This window comes from Tenebrio molitor, chromosome 5, assembly GCF_963966145.1.
Source record: "Tenebrio molitor chromosome 5, icTenMoli1.1, whole genome shotgun sequence".
NCBI classification, from domain to species: domain Eukaryota; kingdom Metazoa; phylum Arthropoda; class Insecta; order Coleoptera; family Tenebrionidae; genus Tenebrio; species Tenebrio molitor.
In genome coordinates, this window is record NC_091050.1 from 2,808,111 (window position 1) to 2,825,329 (window position 17,219).

Below are 17,219 nucleotides of genomic sequence, written 5' to 3' on the forward strand. Positions count from 1 at the left end.
TGTTTATTAATAAATTTTATTTTAGAAATTACACGACGTTTTACAAGAGACAAGTTCATTAATAATATTTTAAATATATATTTAAATAATTATTTTAAAAATATATCATTTTCTATAACGTGTACCTGCCAAATCGTCAAATCATCCTCGTAATCCTTTAGCTGCATGTTTAATTTATGTAAAAAAAAAGTAAAAAGTACATACCTACTATTGTTTTCCACCACAAATATGGAACGTTCTAATAATTTTTTTGTGTCTAATGGGAATGATTTATTCTTTTTGTTTTAAAGGCATTGAAAAGTCTTCCCAACAATTTTCAACGTAAAATCCCTATTAATTGTGGGATTTATTGGTTCCGATAGAAGAGTATTATCATCGACGATGAATCAATCAATAATACATAATACAGCGGATTAGATCCCCAAAATGATTGACAACTGTCATTGCCCAGTTAAATTTAAAAAATATTTCATTTCTAAGACGGAATTTACTAGACGGTTGCTGAACTAACAGATTTGTGTAAGCGGTAGCCATATTGTCAGAATTCTATACGAAAATTGAAATGGTGATTTGTACAACTATTTATGAAAGTCGTACTTTTTTTCACGAATTTGCACATTGATTAACGAGAGCGTAGCCCGAGTTAATCAAGCAAATAAGTGAAAAAAAGAGACTTTTCATAACGTGTTGTAGAGTTAAGCCGGCTTGAGAAATGTCATTTGGTGAGGGAAAAACGCACAACAAATCACTTAAATTACTCAAAAAACAGCTAAATGGAAACTTTTACTCGTTCACCGGTCACTGCAAAAATCAGCTGATTTTTTAGTCTGTTGAACACCCCTATTTTACGAAAGATGGACTTGTCCGACTGTTTTCCGTCTTCGCGCACCCCCACCAAATGACATATCACAGGCCGGCTTAACTCTACACACTATTTTTTTTTGCTTTGCTTTGACAATGATCTTCAAGGAAATGGAATAAAATAATGCAAAAAAGTACCTACTACTTTCACTACGATTCTGCGTGTAAAAAAGTGCCACTTTCATTACGATATGCAAAATTTTTTATTTCAGTACGCCACAAGCTTTCATTATTAATCTCCGAAGGCTAGTATTTTGGAAATTGTTCTTGGTTATGTAACCTAGGAAGTGAAAAACAAATTTTCATAAATTGTTCATAAATAAAAAATTTCCCATTGAACTACTCCACACATATTAACATTTTGACCGTGAGGTATACTGAAAATTTAGTCTGCAATCGACTTTTTTCCGAATTTCCCTCTCTCAAAACTACATTTCAATAAATCCTGAATGGCCGACCATCTTTCAAAGAAAAATGCTTACCAAACCCAGAATGATGTAACCACACGACTAATACCAAGGCAAAAACCAAATCGACAGTAAAAATTCCCGCTAATGTTAACTTAATCTCTTGAATGAAATAACAATTTACTATAAATGTTTATTGAAATCTTGGAACAAATACAAAACTTGATTACAATTAGGTACATATAATTTAGAGGACCTAAATAAATAATTATAAAAAAAATACTGAAATATAAATGCTAACTTCTAAAAAAAATTGGAAAAGGGCAGTAGTGTTACATATGTTCTATTATAGAATACATTTACCTGTATATTTTCGTTTCCACATTGTTACATTAAGGTTCAAAGACATCGAAAGTTTCTAACTTGGCTATCTGCTCGGGTGTGTCATTTTGAGCAATAAGTAATGTATGCCCATAACCCATCGACAGTCCTAATACTTTAACACCAGCTAATCTGCTCACCTGCAACAGACAAAAGCTACGTAATTCGTTCCTACCCACATTGACGACAGGTCACCTCTTTCGGATTAGTTGAGGACTTTGTAAAATCTCCAAGTCCTAATTCCCCAAATGTTGGTGCAGACCCCCAAGATATGACCGACTCATCCGCAGATACAATAATTGACGTATTTCCTGCAGCTACGTGAGTGATGCTCCAACCCGAAAGATCCTGAATGGGTTTAGGATACATGTTGGCTTCTCCGGAGCGTTTACTTTGACCAAACATAAACAATGCACCAAAATCAGTAACTGCAAGACTATAAGTAGAACCGCAATGAATCGAACGAACTCCCTTCGACTGTGTATCAAAATATTTAATCAGGCGCGGTACAAGCTCGTCTTTCTGTTCGGCATGACCTAAGCGACCGAAACCTCCGAATCCCCACGAGAAAGCTCTCTTTTTGCTGTCAATAGCGACGGTATGATTTTGTCCGCAGCTGAAATCCACGATTTCAGTTACGTCGACAGGAGCCACGTGACCGTCCTTGCTTTTTTCTATGTAAAGCACGATGCGCTTCGGACTGGTTTCGAAATTAAAACAAAGTTTAGTGTTCGTTTTAAAATATTTGCCGTCAGTGTTGTGGCCCAACTGGCCATATTCGGGCAAACCGAAGGAATGTAGACCTCCTTTTATATCCAGAATAACGGAGAATTCAGCTCCACAACCCACTTTAACGATCGGTGGTCCTCTATAATTGATCCTGGTAGGAGTAAGAATATTGGGTTGCAGATTTCCAACGCCGCACTGACCTGAGCGGTTATCGCCACATGCATACACAGTACCTGTGTCGGTAAGGAACAGAGTGTGGTTTCGACCACACGCTGCACCGATTACGTTCATGTTCTCTAGACCTGGAACAACGGTCGGAATTTCTTTTGTTTCGGTAGGATCCACACCAAGCTGACCGAATTTATTACGGCCGAAAGTCATTGCTTTCCCTTCTTCGGTAATAATTACACTGTGGGTCGCAACACACCCGCTCACAGCTAACCGTACCTGCACAAAAATTCACAAAATTTTCCTATAATTTGCAAGCGCTATTCGTTATACAATCATTAATTATTTTTTAAAACTAGCATAACATTAAAGTCATTATTTTCAGTTTTTGACTGCCACTGCCCGTTAGCTTTATTGTCGCATCTACCGAATTAAATTGTCACTAGGATATTTAGTCGACAAAATTGTTAAATTTTTATTAAGTAAGCAGATTAACGTTCGCGCATTTTGAAAATTATTAACACTGAAACCACAATTTTTTTATACTATGAATATTTCCCTCTGGTAAAAATAGTATGCTTAATTCATAGCGTCTACAGAATCTCGGAGAATCCACGTTTGTTCTATTAACGATAAATATTGCATCGCTTAAAACTAACACAACCTTAAAACAAGTAGCAAAGGAACGTAATTTACATGTAAATTACGTAACGGTGAACATTAATAGCCACAAATCTCACATTATTAACACAAATCAACAAGCTTCTTATTTTTAATATTTTTCAAATAAAATTTACAACACATTACTTTAAAATGTATCCAATTTACCAATCATAAATATTTCCTTGTTCTTGTTATTAAAACTATTAAAACTGTGCACTTTCACTCGAAAAAAATCAGATAATATAAGTTGAAAATTTTGTAAGTATGGATAACAAAGACTCTTTCAAATATTGGTTACAGATTTTTTGGTAACATTACTAGATCGATTCATAGGATTAGAATATGATTTCATTTCGTTTTCAATTCGTTTTTCTGTAGTAAACAGTAAATATGATGTCACACTTTTTCGATTAAAATCCATTTCTTATAATAGCCTGTAATACGGAAAATAATTACGTTTTTCTCCATAATCCGTTATGCATTGTATAAAGAACAACGTCTGTGAAACCACAATTTATTTTAATCCCGGACTCGCGATCGGACCAGACAACGTTCTCACCGATTTACGAATTTGAAAAATATTTTGGAAAACGTTAAAACTCAACTAAGTACCACCACTTGAAAAACTTCTCTAAACTGATGTGTGAGGAAAAAAAACTATAATTACCTAATTTGTCTTTTAGAACTTTATATTGCCTCTAATTGGCATTCACAAAAATGTCTGAAAAAACCGGCTTCACCTTCGAAATATATTCACCGTTGAATTAATAAAAATGTAATATTGACTGGATGGATTGTTTCACTACAGTCGATGTTTGTTTGAAACAATTAGTTATGCATTTATTGCCATGCTTGCTCTATAAGCATCAATACAAATAAAAATATACTGGTACCTTAAAATTATTAAAATCTTAGTTGTCTCGTAAAGAGACACCTCATTAACCCGATTCGATATGTGATGAAATATTCTGGTATAGCACAAAGCATGGAAGAACAAGTCTATCTTAGCATTAACTCCCAAAAGTTTTTCTTTAATATGCCATTTCCTCGTGACTTGCACATTTTCAGATTCATGTTTTCGTAATCTATAAATTTACACATTTACCACATAAACACACTGAATTGTGGGTATTACATTAGCATACTTTGTTCCTCTTGATGTCTCCCAATTTCACGTGTTAAGGCAATTTGCGTTATAATTTTTATTACGAATAATATGTCCCACATCTAATAATATATTATTATATAATATTTTAGTAGTTACGTTAATGTTTAAATTATTGTATGTATTTCTGTTATACCACCTCCTACATGTAAAAGACTTCTCATTTAAAACTACCCAAGCTTATACCTTGCTATTATTGCAAGTTGAAGCTTTCTGCTTTTTACTACAGCAAAACACATTTAAATTTATAATAGAACTTATAAAATGACTGAAACTATGTCATGATGATTTAACTTTTTCCTATTTCGCTTTTTCGCCGTTTTGTATAACAGTGTACATTTCCTCTAACAACACACATGGTTGCCTACCTATCCCAAAATATAGTTTTCTTGGAGAAAACGTTTTTGCGTTTGTTGTCTAATTGGTTTGGTACCAATTTTAAATTATTAGTACCACTTTTGATTTTATCATGATAATCTTTTTTTTTCAGTTTTTTCTTTCACCTCCACTAACATGTTTCACTTGAATTCTTAAACAGACAACAATTACAGTAACATTACTTTTGCTTTATTGATTTTTATTTTGGTACTCATAAACAAACAAAAAGCGAAAAATTAAAATTTCTCAGTAACAATAACAGGCAAAATATGTATATGCTTAGGCATTTTTAATGGAACAAATATAATAAATTACTCCTCAAAACCCACAAAAGTACAAGTCAGATTTTTTTTTTCAAAGCATAGCACTACCTTTTGAATTTCAAATTTGTTTTTATGAACTTTTTTCCCATATTTCTTTAAAAGTTAAGGACTAAAGAGTCACAAGTAAGATTCACTTCAAACCTACTTCTCAGCACAACAAAAATAATTGAAATCATTTTTAACAAGTAGATACCACAATTTCTCTACAAATTCAAATATAAAAACTTAAAAAGCAAATCTACTATTAATTATTTTAAAAAGTAAAAAAGAAAACAAAGAATTTTACTGTCAGTTGAATGGTGCATTATTTAAAGCTAAATACTCTGACATGTACTCTTACAGGCTCCACAATTGTTAAATGCTTACACACCTTGTGATCTGTGAAACGATGAGGGCTATACAAATTTGGATGCATTTTGTTTTTCACATCCTTTGGTATTTTGTTTGTAGCAAGATCCCAGTTAATAAGACCAAATATAAAAAGTTGGCCAGCAGGTTTAATTAGTGTTTTAAGTAACTCCTGAGGTAATTGAGTTAATTCATCAAGAGCATCCCCATGTCCAGCAATGAGAACTTCATCAGGTTGAGTGGTGTGTTCAGTCTCACTTCCATCAGTAATATCTGAATCCACATCACTCTCTTCCTTCCTCTTATTTCGCTTAGCTGAGCCTCTCTTCGCCGGGGCCCGCTTCCGTTTGGTGGACATGTTACTATAAAAACATACAGTTACTTCTAACGACTATCTAACCATGTACAGAAACAAACCTTTTCTGAGGTATCCCACAAAAAGTTGATAAAAATAGTTAAAAACTTATATAGACGATTAAAAATGCGAATTTTGTCACATATACATTAAAAACCAATCGACAAAAACGTTCTATAAAACCGGTCTTGTTATGTGACACAATATGTATTTATTGACACCAACACCAAACACAAGCTCTCGAGCAAAATGGCCAACAATCATAAACAAGAAAAACCCCACACTCAATTCACAGTTCAACAGATTTCTTGTTCCATCCTATTTTTTCATAACGGTATTTTTAGATTGAAAGCCATTGGTTAAATGAATGTGGTTAATGTATATTACCAACATAAGAAACGAAATTATGTCACGTTTGCAAACATTCCTCCATTATTAAAAAACCCGTTTGTGCTTATGGCGTAAGTCTGTGATTGATTGCTTTTCGTTGAAAAAATGAAACCAACTTAAAATTTTACCAAAGCACAAGAATTACAATTTGGTGTAATTTTACTTTATCTTCCAGTTTCTTTTCGCTCGCAAGATTGGCACTAACTGACGATTTTACAGCGCTGTTTAAATCGGAAAAGTCGTTAAAATTAAATAATTTTGTCTTTGTTGTTACCAGCGTATTTAATGTCCGGAATTACCATCCAGTTTCACATAAGTAATTCCGTTTTAAGTTGAAAGTGAGGATTTAAGTGCAACGGGTAACTAATCGTGCGGGTATGATGAACGTCTGAAGGGAACCAAAAAATCACCAAAATCAACCGCCGACATTTATTTGGGTTTGACAGTTACATAGCAAACGTCATTGACAGATGGATTTCGATCTTAGTAAAGAAAATATTCAACCACTTCGAGGAGGAAGAAATGTCTCACAATTAGGTGTAGCTCTGCAAGCACAATCTGACATGGATCATCAAAGAGAACTAATGCAGCAAAGAGGGTAACGAGTTGCCGAATATATTTAGGTTATACCTGAAATATAATTTTTACATTTCAGAGAATTTGAAAAATTAATTAGGACCTATACAGGTGATGATCCGCTTGAAAATTGGTACACTTATATATCTTGGGTTGAACAAAGTTATCCCAAACAGGGACATGAAGGAAATCTGGTACCATTACTAGAACAATGTTTAAAATTATTTGAAAATGATAAACGTTATAGAGAGGATCGTAGACTTTGTAAATTATTTATTAAATATGTAAGTTTTTAACTTTACACGTTTATGTTGCCAGAAATTAAAAATACATGATGTCACTTTATAGATTGACCAACAGCAAAACCCCTTAGAGTTATATCACATGATGTACACACAGGGTCTTTGTAGAGGTTGTGCTGACATGTATAGAGCATGGGCTTACTATTTTGAAGCAGCAAGTGATTTTCAAAATGCCCACCAGGTGTTTGAATGTGGAAAAAAACAACTTGCCCAACCATATGAAGAATTACAAAATGCACATGAAAATCTTGTCATAGCTGCAGGACAACATGTGTGTATATTAATAAATGGGTGAGTAAATATGATTAAATTGATTTATTTTAGATAATATATGGACCAAATGAGAGAGATTTGTCAGAGAAAAGGCAAGCCTTAACTTCACTTCGAACTTTTAAGCCTGGTCAAGTGGGAAGCGTTCGTAATGCCAGTAATTCTAGCGCGGGAACATTTGGTAAGTTCATTTTTCATAATTGCAAAACTGTCAAATTTCAAGGATTGGTTAATACTTCAACCATTCCTTGCAAAGATTTCCAGATAATATGTTTATAAACATTTGGAACACTTCAAGTAGGTGGGATGAGGTTATATACAGGTGCATCAGAAATAGGCCCAATAATTTTAACTGGTAACAGAACTCGTTAAATATAACATAATTGTTAAGTAACATTTTTGCAAATTCTCAAAAGTATTTTGTCATTTTACCCCCCTTTAATTTCGCGAGCTGTTTAGCATCTCTGTATTTATTAAAATAAACTTTTCATTTCATTTAGAAAAAATCGACCGTAAATAAAATAATGAATTAAGCAGTGAGAAGTAAAAAGTTGTAACATTCCTTACGCTTTCCATTGTTTTTTTTTTTTTAACTGTAACTGAAAAAAAGCGATAAAATAATGCCATCCTTCAGTTGTCGTTGTCGGTGATTTGTGTTAATTTGTGGAAGCAAATAATTCTCAAAATGGCACATCTTGCAAATAACGAATTGACCGATATTGTGCTCGCCTATGGATAAGCCGGTCAAAACGTGGTCCAAGCCCGACGCATTTGTCTAGAGCTGTTTCCTAATCGTCCAATACCTAACATTCGTACAATTTACCATGTAGACAGAAATTTTGCGAATGGATTTTAGCACAAGAAAACGCAGAATCAAACTTTTTAAATAATGTGATATACACGGGTCAGGTCAGGTCACTCGACAAGGCGTGTTTAATGTGCAAAACAATAGAAAAGCACTTGGATAAAGACCTGCAACAATTAGAAAACGTCCTCAATGTTGCATCAATAGTGGTGGTGGGCATTTTGAACATTTATTGTAAGAATCGTTGGACTGTTTTTTATTTGGAACTATCAAGGATTTAAAATTATTTTTATTTGGTTTCGTAATAAAGTGTGTAAACACCAAATGAATCAACATGTTTTCACTTTTACTTACTCGTACGTTCATTTTTTGTGGGTTCATTCTTTTTATTAGACACAATAATGTTTCATTGACGGGTAAGTCAATTTCTGGAAAATGTTTAAAGATTTTTAAAACGCTTCAGGGCAATGATTAATACACTAATTTTAGGAGACATTTTATCATTATCTCAGGTATTGGCGATTCATTAGGGTCAGTTTAAAATATTTATTGTTAAAATTCTTTTCCTTTAACATCTACCATATGATTCTCATTTTTCTCCTCCACCCTTATTATTATAGGTCACAGCAAAAAAGAAGTGAAAGTTTTCTTGCATTTGTTTTTTGTTCTTCGCTTATCGGCATCGGCGAAGCAAAAATCCCCACAGGCGGGTAACGAAATTTGTACCAAATCTTTCAATAATTTTAATTGGATAATTTCAAGGTTCAGGAAAAAATAATATACTTAAATGTATTGTTGCTATTACGAGTTCTATTACCAATTAAAATTAAAGTACTTATTTCTGAGACAGGTTGCATATTCCTATTCAAGTCTTTTGGGTTTCACCAATGTGGTTATAAATGAAACAAGGCGTTTCAAAATTTTACTCCCGCTCTGTTTTGACTAAGCAACTCCTCTAAAATGCACTGCTACTGCTTTATCGAAAAATTTCAAATATTTCTTCGCCAGTTGTTGATCAAGACAACCATATCAAAGATTTTGTTAATTATGGTATTTTTGTATCCGTCGAGTAGAATTAAATTAGTCGTTTTTAAAAGGGCTCATCTAAGGTCATTGTCCAGTCTGTTTTGTCTGTTACAAATCTGGACGGCTTGTTTCATCGTTTGGAAGAAAAAACAGCTCGTATCTTACATTTCAAACGCTTTGAATGGCAAGGTCAAGTTCAATTGAAAAAGGTCTTATTTTCAGGTGGCTCACGCTTTTTTTTTTGGTGACGCATTTTGTATTATGTAATTCGCATTGAACTCTCGCTTTGCGAGTGGTAGTTTTATTAGAAATTCAATTGTTTTTTAACGTCCAATTTTTCATGACATCTGAACTCTGTTTTGTTTTAATTTAAACGAGAAGTTAACTCTTTTGGAAATTCACCAAGTAGTTTCAATAATAATAATTTCAGAATTTTTAAAATGTTTTTCTTGACAAAATATACGTTAATAGGAGCTGCGGTAGCTTCACGATCAAATGCACCTGTTTCAATATATGAAGATAGAGGTGAAGAAGTTAGAGGAGCAGAAGCGGCTCCTAGCAGTATTGTAACAGCAGCAAAACGACAAGAAGTGCTTAAAGAAAATACTCTCAAACCTGGTCCGTGGACAACGCTACCAGTCAAAAAAAAGCAGGCAGTTCACAGATCCACTCCCAGCTTTACAGGTTTGCCCCCAAATAATTACTTTATTTTTTTATACAAGTCAACTTTTTTATTTAATTGATTGACTGCGCAAAAACATATCTAAATAATGATTTTAGTTCACGAAGATAGCGGAGACAGTAATGATAATCTAAAACTGTCGAATTTTGTCACTGCAACTTCAGAAAATTACTCCGACTGGATAGTTAGTTTAACTATTCCTGAACCAAAAGACGACAGAATGATACCAATGTACCCCAAAACAAAAGTATATTCTGAAATTAGCACTGAATATAGTCTCGAAGAGTTACGAGCTTTACGTTACTTGTGTAAGAAAAACCGATTAGCAGTTGCAGCTACTGAGGTTAATCAAGCAGTTCAATCAATTCTTGGGGATATCAGTATTGTAAATTACTCTCATAGTAAAATTAGTGTAAGTTTAATTTTTCTGATGTAATGTATCACCGATGATTATTTATTACCTTCAGGATAAAAGTAAATGTGAACAAATTTCTCCACAAAATCATGAACGAAGCCAAAAACATATGTCTGGCGTACCTCCGACTTACGATTATGAAGATATAGGAATAAAAGAGGAATCTAGGCATTTACCAACACCTCAGTCTAGTGAACAAACAAACCAAAATTTGCTGCATTTTGACATATGGAATTCTTTTAAGAATGATGTGTCGAATGTATCAGTTAATCTTATTTCAAAAGCTGAAGCACCGAAATTTGCAATTTATGAACAGTCGAATTTGGTACTACAAGAACATATTGAGCCTAAAGGTAAGATTAGATAAATCTTTTTCTGCTTGATGAACGTTTATCAAGTGTGTCAACTTATTTAGCATACACGTGTGTCAAGAACTTGGTTCGATCTTTTTTTTTATTCTTATGTAATACGGAATTTTGATTTGTGACTTTTTATTTGAGAATTTTAAACGTATTATTTAAGCTGGAACGATTGGTTTATAAAACTGCTGTTTCATATAAATGTACTTCTTGTAGAAACAAGAACAACAGTTATGGAAATAACTCTTTAAATCTCGATTAAGTAATTTCAAAATTGCAAAAATAACTGGCATTAATCAGTCAAGTGTTTGTGGAATAAATAACCATAGTTCATGGCCTCTGAGTATTCTAAACACTGTTGACACTTCTTAAACACTTTCGAATTCCAGTGGAGTTATGTGATTAAAGCAAGAGATCATTTCTAAATTCAAAGTAAAAAGGACAAAGCCGCAAACATTACTTCGATTGTGAACCAGAGAAAGTTGCAGCTTGTAAAATTTGTTATTGAAGTTTTGATCTTTATTTTTTTTTAATATTATCTATTTTCATTAAAGACTTTGAATGATACTCTAATTTTTGTTGTTTTTCAAAGCAATAGAAGATTTTTTTATTGCTAATTTTCACTGACAACAAAAACTGTCGAAAAATTGTACAAAAATCTGCGAATTGTGCTTAAAAAATATCAGGTTTGAATGTTCCATTTAATATACAGTGTTTTATCCAGGCAGTGCAATGAAAACTCCATTTAAAGATTTGAATGCGGAAGAACTTGCCGAAACTGGATCACGAGGCGGAATGGATGTGGCGGCGGCAGCACCAGTGGACAGCGCTAAAAGATTACCCATATATGACGACGATAGCAGCTCATCTTTCGATAAATTTACAGAACCCGTTAATTTTGGAGATCTCAGTTGCAATACTCAAATGTTTGGTTTTAATTTAAACGTTATGCAAGTGAGCACGCCACAAAATAAACAAGAATTCGTTGTCAGTTGTGACGGCGATTCTGCCAATGCAGTTCGAAAACAATTATTTAGCGGAGCCCCTAAAACTGAAGAAGAAAATTATGACAAGGTTCTTTCTACAATTTTGGAAGAAACGAAGAGTTATGGGTAAGAACCTTTTCTTAAATTTAGATAAGAATTTTAGTGGCAGCGTTAGCTGAAATTATTTTTCGACCATTCAAATACTCATTTCCGTCCACTTTTCTTTGAAAACAAGACGATTTTATAGTCTCTCTAATTTTTTTGTAAAATGACTTAAATCCAAGCGCGGTATTATTTATTCCAACATTTTATTACCGGAGTTGTACTTATAAAAGTGCCATTGCGTAAGTTTGGACGTAGGTACTTTTAGTTCAAAGATATGAATTTTGTTTTTGTCGTTTTTTTGTAAAGTGGTGACGTGACAACTAGTCGTTGTCTCCCAATAGAATGACTCGTATTCTAAAATTTCAATTTTGTAACTAAGAGATAAACCCATCCAAACTTTTTGAGAAAAAAAAATTGCAGGCAAAGCTCAAGTTCAAGTTCGAGTAGTACCACAGCGAAGTCGTCGATATTTGGTACCAACAACACAAAGCAAAATAACATGGCAACAATCTCTGAAGAACATAACAGTTATCTTGCCCAGAATCTTATGGTAAATGCAGCGCTGCGATCAAGTTCGTTGGGTGACTTGATGGACTTCGGCCATCACGCAAGTCCAGTGTCAGTTGTACAGAAACCGTCTTGCAATACCCCCAGACCAGTGACAAACGTACCTGTACCCACAAAGGTTACCCCTCTTAATTTTGTGCCATCTGATCCATTTAAGCAGACACTTATCGAGAAACTACTTCAAAAAGTATGCTTTCCGGGATTACATACAGAGGGATATTATTGTTTAAAAAACATTCCGAGATTGCTGGTTCGTAAAGAGTCTGTCAGCATTGGTTCGGACAAATATGTAATCGAAAAACAACTTGGAAAAGGAACGTACGGGACAGTATTTAGAGGAATCGATGTCAGAACTGGGAACACCGTTGCCGTAAAGTATCAAAAACCTCCCAACAGATGGGAATTTTATATTTGTAGAGAACTACAAACTAGACTGGTACACCACCCTCTACGGGAAAGATTCATGGATGTCAGAATTGGATATTTTAGTAAGTATTGATTATAAACTTACAAAATAGTAAATTAAAAAACGGGTTTCATAAGGAAGTGTTTATTTCATGAGTCCAAGTTCATAAAACGAGGCGCGAAGCGCGAGTTTTATAAAGGATGAATAGAATGAACGTCTTGTGAAACGAGTTTTTTTATGTACTATTTTTTCTGTTTACACCTTTTGAGCCGTTTTTAAATCAAAAGTAAGAAAATTTTGGGGAATTTTATGATGGTGGACAAAAAACAATTGAAACATTTGTCGACTTCTGGATATTCGCGCGTATTGGCTGACGCTGCCAGAAACCTCTAGACTTTAGACGATTCTGGCAGAGGAGTCTGGCAGTACCAACATGATAACCATAAATTGTACTATCGCTATTATACAGGGTTTCTAACATCGTAGGTGGCTGTGGGCTATGCTTTCAGTGCGCCGCTACGCCAACTGTATGTTAGAAACATATTATAAATGTAGAACCGCTTTCAGCTGTTACGATACTGTTTTTGGTACCGTAACAGCTCTGTTACGAACGTAAAATAGAAAAAGATAATTAACTAACCTGTTATTTATCTACACTTGTATTCAAAAAAATCGCGTACACCATTTAAATCAAGTTAGCAAGTTTTACAGGTTTTTGTATCGTTTAAAAACGGACTTTACTGTCATTTTGACTAAAGTTCAAAGACAGGTTATGTCTTGATTTTATTTGAATATTACAGTAAGATCGTGGCGCCGTTTGCATTTATAACCCCATTTAGTATACGTGGCTCTAAATTTCTGCTTTTCTTGTTTAGAAACTCTTGGTATTGGCCCTTTTGAATAACTTAAGCGTAACAGTGTGACGTTAATAAACGCCAGAACGACAAAATTACACATGCAAATAATAGTTGTACGCGATTTTTTTGAATACAACAGTACTTTACAATCATATTTTGTTTTTTGCAGGTGATCAAACGTCAGTGTTGATATCGGAATTCATGCCGTGCGGTTCGTTATTAGATGTAGCAAACTCGGTTAAGCAAAAGTCGGGTCGGTCGATGAAGGAATCTCTTTGTATTCATTTCTGTTTGGAAATGTTGAAAGTAGTACAGGCGATGCATGAAGTCAAGATAATTCATGCCGATATTAAGCCTGACAATTTTTTAGTTCAGCTTTTTCCAAATGATACCATAGGTTTACAACTAATCGATTTCGGCTGTAGCATAGACATGTCTCTATTCCCACCTGGTGCTAGTTTTACACGTAAAATCACAACAGAGGATTTTATTTGTTGCGAAATGATCGATAACAGGCCGTGGAACTACCATACCGATCTGTTTTGCATCGCCGCCACGGCGCACGTTTTGCTCTTCGAAAAATACATACAGTTGCAAAAGAAAGATGAACATTGGTCGATCTCGAATCGATTGCCAAGATATGCGCGTCTGGACTTGTGGAATATGTTTTTCAGCACATTACTTAATCAACAAGATGGGCCGGCAAATTCTGTGTCGTTGCAAGCCATGTTAGAAGATAGTCTGAATCATAAATTCGACGATTATCATAACGAACTACGATATCTTACTAATATACTCAAAAACCGATAGCAGTTTCCTGTAATTATCATTTTCACATATTTATGTTTCTTTTTATAATAGATGTTTCAAAATATTTTAACTGACTGTTTATTTTTGTTATGTAGATACTTTTTGTAAATTATTTAAAGGCTGTTTCATTCACTCATATTTCTATGGTTTTCAATGATCATAAAACAATATACACCAAAAAGTTAGTAAATTTTATTTTCGACATTTCTTGCATGTTTACTGATTAAATACTTATTACATTGAAAAATACGCGTTTTATTTATTAATCATTAAGCAATTAAAATGCAAACGATCAGTTGTACAGGTGTAATACAATACATAATTCACTAACTTACGTCGATTCGAGAACTACAGCACAGGTAAACATGAATATCAAATTTTATAACTTGAATTAAATAAAATTATGAGAAACTTTCAACATATAGGTTCTCGGTCGTTGATATCGATTTTTTTATAGTTCCCATACATCATTCATTTTTCCATCTCTGTTGATACTTAATTGGTTGTTTCGTTTCCTCTTCTCCATTAAATTCGTCATATACAGGTGTATCAGAAATAGGTACAATAATTTTAACTGGTAACAGAACTCGTTAAATATGACAATAATTGTTACGGAACATTTTTGCAAATTCGCAAAATTATTTTGTCATTTTACCTTTAATTTCACGAGCCGTTGACCATCTCTGTATTTATTAAAATAAACTTTTCATTTCATTTAGAAAAAATTGACCATGAATAAAATAACGAATTAAGCAATGAGTAGTAAAAAGTTGTTAGGTTCCTAATCGCTTCAAAAAAACTAAAGTTTTTATCGCACAAAAACATTTTCACTCACTCTTTCGTTTCAATTGATGATTAGGTATCCCATGAGCGAAGTGTCGAATTAGTTATTAGTCGAAACTTTGATTCTCGTTGAGAGAAATTTACTTACGATTTGTTATTGACATCCAATAGATACTTGGTATGTCTTGGTCTTGCTTACATTTTCACTATATACATTTATTTTTGAAACTTTATTAAGGATTATCAAAAAAAAAAACAGAAAACAAATTAAAAGATAATATTTTGATACTTGAAAACAATTAAGGTGGCATTTGCTCGTTAAGGTCAACACGAAGAATTTTATCTGCTAAAACCAATTTATTAACTGTTTCATACTGATTTATGCCTCCTCCTATCTTAGCTAATTGGAACCCTTTCCGCAACAATTGTTTACAGGCCTTTGGTAAATACTTAGGAAAAGCAATATTAAAGCGAATAATCAAGTTTCCACGTCTAGGATAGTCGTCTAAAATTGGCATCCCTTCATTTTCTACAATTTTTTCATATCCTGGGCTGTAAAGAAAATGAACAAATTTACAAATTACAAAGAAATGTCGCATCATATCAAACAGAATTTACGATACAGTTTGGATTTCTACAAATCAAAATCCTCATATCTTAAATTCTTTTGTTATGATGCGCATATACTCCAATAGGAGGTAGGTATCATATGAAACTAACAAAATCACATCCGTTATTGGGACTCGAACTGTTCGATGGTCTATTGTATTGACGGTAACAGTAGTTCCCATTAAAGCCTCTTCCAAAGTTACGCTGAAAACCATTACAAGATTGTCTTCTTCTCTCGTGAACGTTTCGTGTGGTCGATCTTCCGTTATGAAAATAACATCAGCGGGAATTTGGTTCGGATTCTGATCTCCTTCTTCAGGAAAAACTAATTCTGTACCAGGTCGCACGCCAGGTTTAATAGGTACCGTAAGTATTTTCTCCTTAACTTCAGTTTTTGTTTTTTCGTCATTGGTATAAACTAAACGATGTATCTTCATTTTTTTAATTCCACCAAAAAAAATTTCATGTAAGGTCAGATAAAGAGGATGAGTTATTGGAGGTTGTTTTTTGCAGAATATCCTTCCATGTTTAGTCATACATTCGTAGTTTGGATTTATTAAATAATCTAATAAGTTAGCGAAAGGAGACGTAGAGCCAAAGAAGTCTCTAAGGAAGTTTAATTAATAATCCAAAATTTAAGATTTTTTTAAATCTTACTTGTAGGTACGCATTGGATCACCATGATAATGATAAGGTTCTATAAAATCGTCAGGACCCGGGACGCCTCTTTTTAAACCTTCTTCACCATACTGGTCAAAAATGGATCTGCGTAATGGATCACTAAGTACATCATACGCTTCACATATCAGGGCAAAAACTTGTTGCGCATTTTCTTTTTGAAGCTTTTCTGGATTAAATTCAAGAGCTAAATCTCTAAACCTGTATCAATCAGTGATAGATAAAGTGTTTAGTCGTACTTGTTCAAATTATTACGCCTTTTTTATTTCAAGATTAGTGCAACTTCGTGGTACTTGTAATACTCCATAAAAATCTATGCCCATTTTGATGTCGCAAGGAGGACTTTAAAGAGAAAGTTTTTATCTGACAGTTTAAAATTTAGCCGACAAATGTTTTGTTGTTATATTATTTCCATAAATGTATTACGTAACCGCGGCTACTGAACAATAGGGACACTAGAGATGTTTTTTAATAAATTATTTATTTATTTGTGGAATCTGTAACATCTGTAAAATGTCGAAAGCTGAAGGGCAATGGAAATACATATAAAATTCGTCAGCGAATAACTCGTTGAAAGATCGCGTGAAATAATAAAAAAAAACGCAAAACTTAACGCATTCCTTGCTGAACCCATCTTTTTTTAATTTTGGAATGCAGTGACAGCTAAAACATTTAAGTCAGCTGCGATATGTCTTAACGACCAACCATTATCTAATTTTAAAGTCACTTTAAGTTTTTCCCTTTCAATTAAATGTCTGGGCAAATTTACTCCCTTGAAATAAATTTGTGGTGCAGTGACAATTTTAATAATTTAT

The 17,219-nt window shown here is 33.6% G+C and overlaps 3 protein-coding genes across 4 annotated transcripts; 1 reads left to right on the top strand and 2 right to left on the bottom strand.

Moving 5' to 3' along the window:
• Nucleotides 1-1,447: 1,447 nt before the first annotated feature.
• Nucleotides 1,448-6,231, bottom strand: LOC138131469 (protein RCC2 homolog). The gene is made up of 4 exons (XM_069048490.1): nt 5,841-6,231; nt 5,446-5,785; nt 1,845-2,825; nt 1,448-1,789 (listed from the first exon to the last, which is right to left on the bottom strand). Exons 2-4 carry the CDS (start codon nt 5,779-5,781, stop codon nt 1,661-1,663), a joined length of 1,446 nt encoding a protein of 481 aa, XP_068904591.1. The 5' UTR covers nt 5,782-5,785; nt 5,841-6,231; the 3' UTR covers nt 1,448-1,660.
• A 161-nt stretch (nt 6,232-6,392) lies between these two features.
• Bub1 (Bub1 kinase) lies at nt 6,393-14,529 on the top strand. 2 transcript variants are annotated; one of them, XM_069048483.1, is made up of 10 exons: nt 6,393-6,766; nt 6,824-7,028; nt 7,093-7,317; nt 7,371-7,497; nt 9,619-9,831; nt 9,928-10,241; nt 10,297-10,597; nt 11,328-11,715; nt 12,115-12,749; nt 13,694-14,529. In XM_069048483.1, the coding sequence occupies exons 1-10, from the start codon at nt 6,639-6,641 to the stop codon at nt 14,332-14,334; spliced, it is 3,177 nt and encodes a 1,058-aa protein (XP_068904584.1). In that variant the 5' UTR covers nt 6,393-6,638; the 3' UTR covers nt 14,335-14,529. The 2 variants fall into 2 exon arrangements, with proteins under 2 accessions (XP_068904584.1, XP_068904585.1); XM_069048484.1 differs by lacking the exons at nt 6,393-6,766; nt 6,824-7,028; nt 7,093-7,317; nt 7,371-7,497 and adding an exon at nt 7,525-8,537.
• Nucleotides 14,530-15,328: 799 nt separating this feature from the next.
• On the bottom strand, nt 15,329-16,829 carry LOC138132264 (dnaJ homolog subfamily B member 13-like). The gene is made up of 4 exons (XM_069049694.1): nt 16,660-16,829; nt 16,384-16,605; nt 15,838-16,332; nt 15,329-15,669 (listed from the first exon to the last, which is right to left on the bottom strand). Exons 1-4 carry the CDS (start codon nt 16,725-16,727, stop codon nt 15,417-15,419), a joined length of 1,038 nt encoding a protein of 345 aa, XP_068905795.1. The 5' UTR covers nt 16,728-16,829; the 3' UTR covers nt 15,329-15,416.
• Nucleotides 16,830-17,219: the final 390 nt, after the last annotated feature.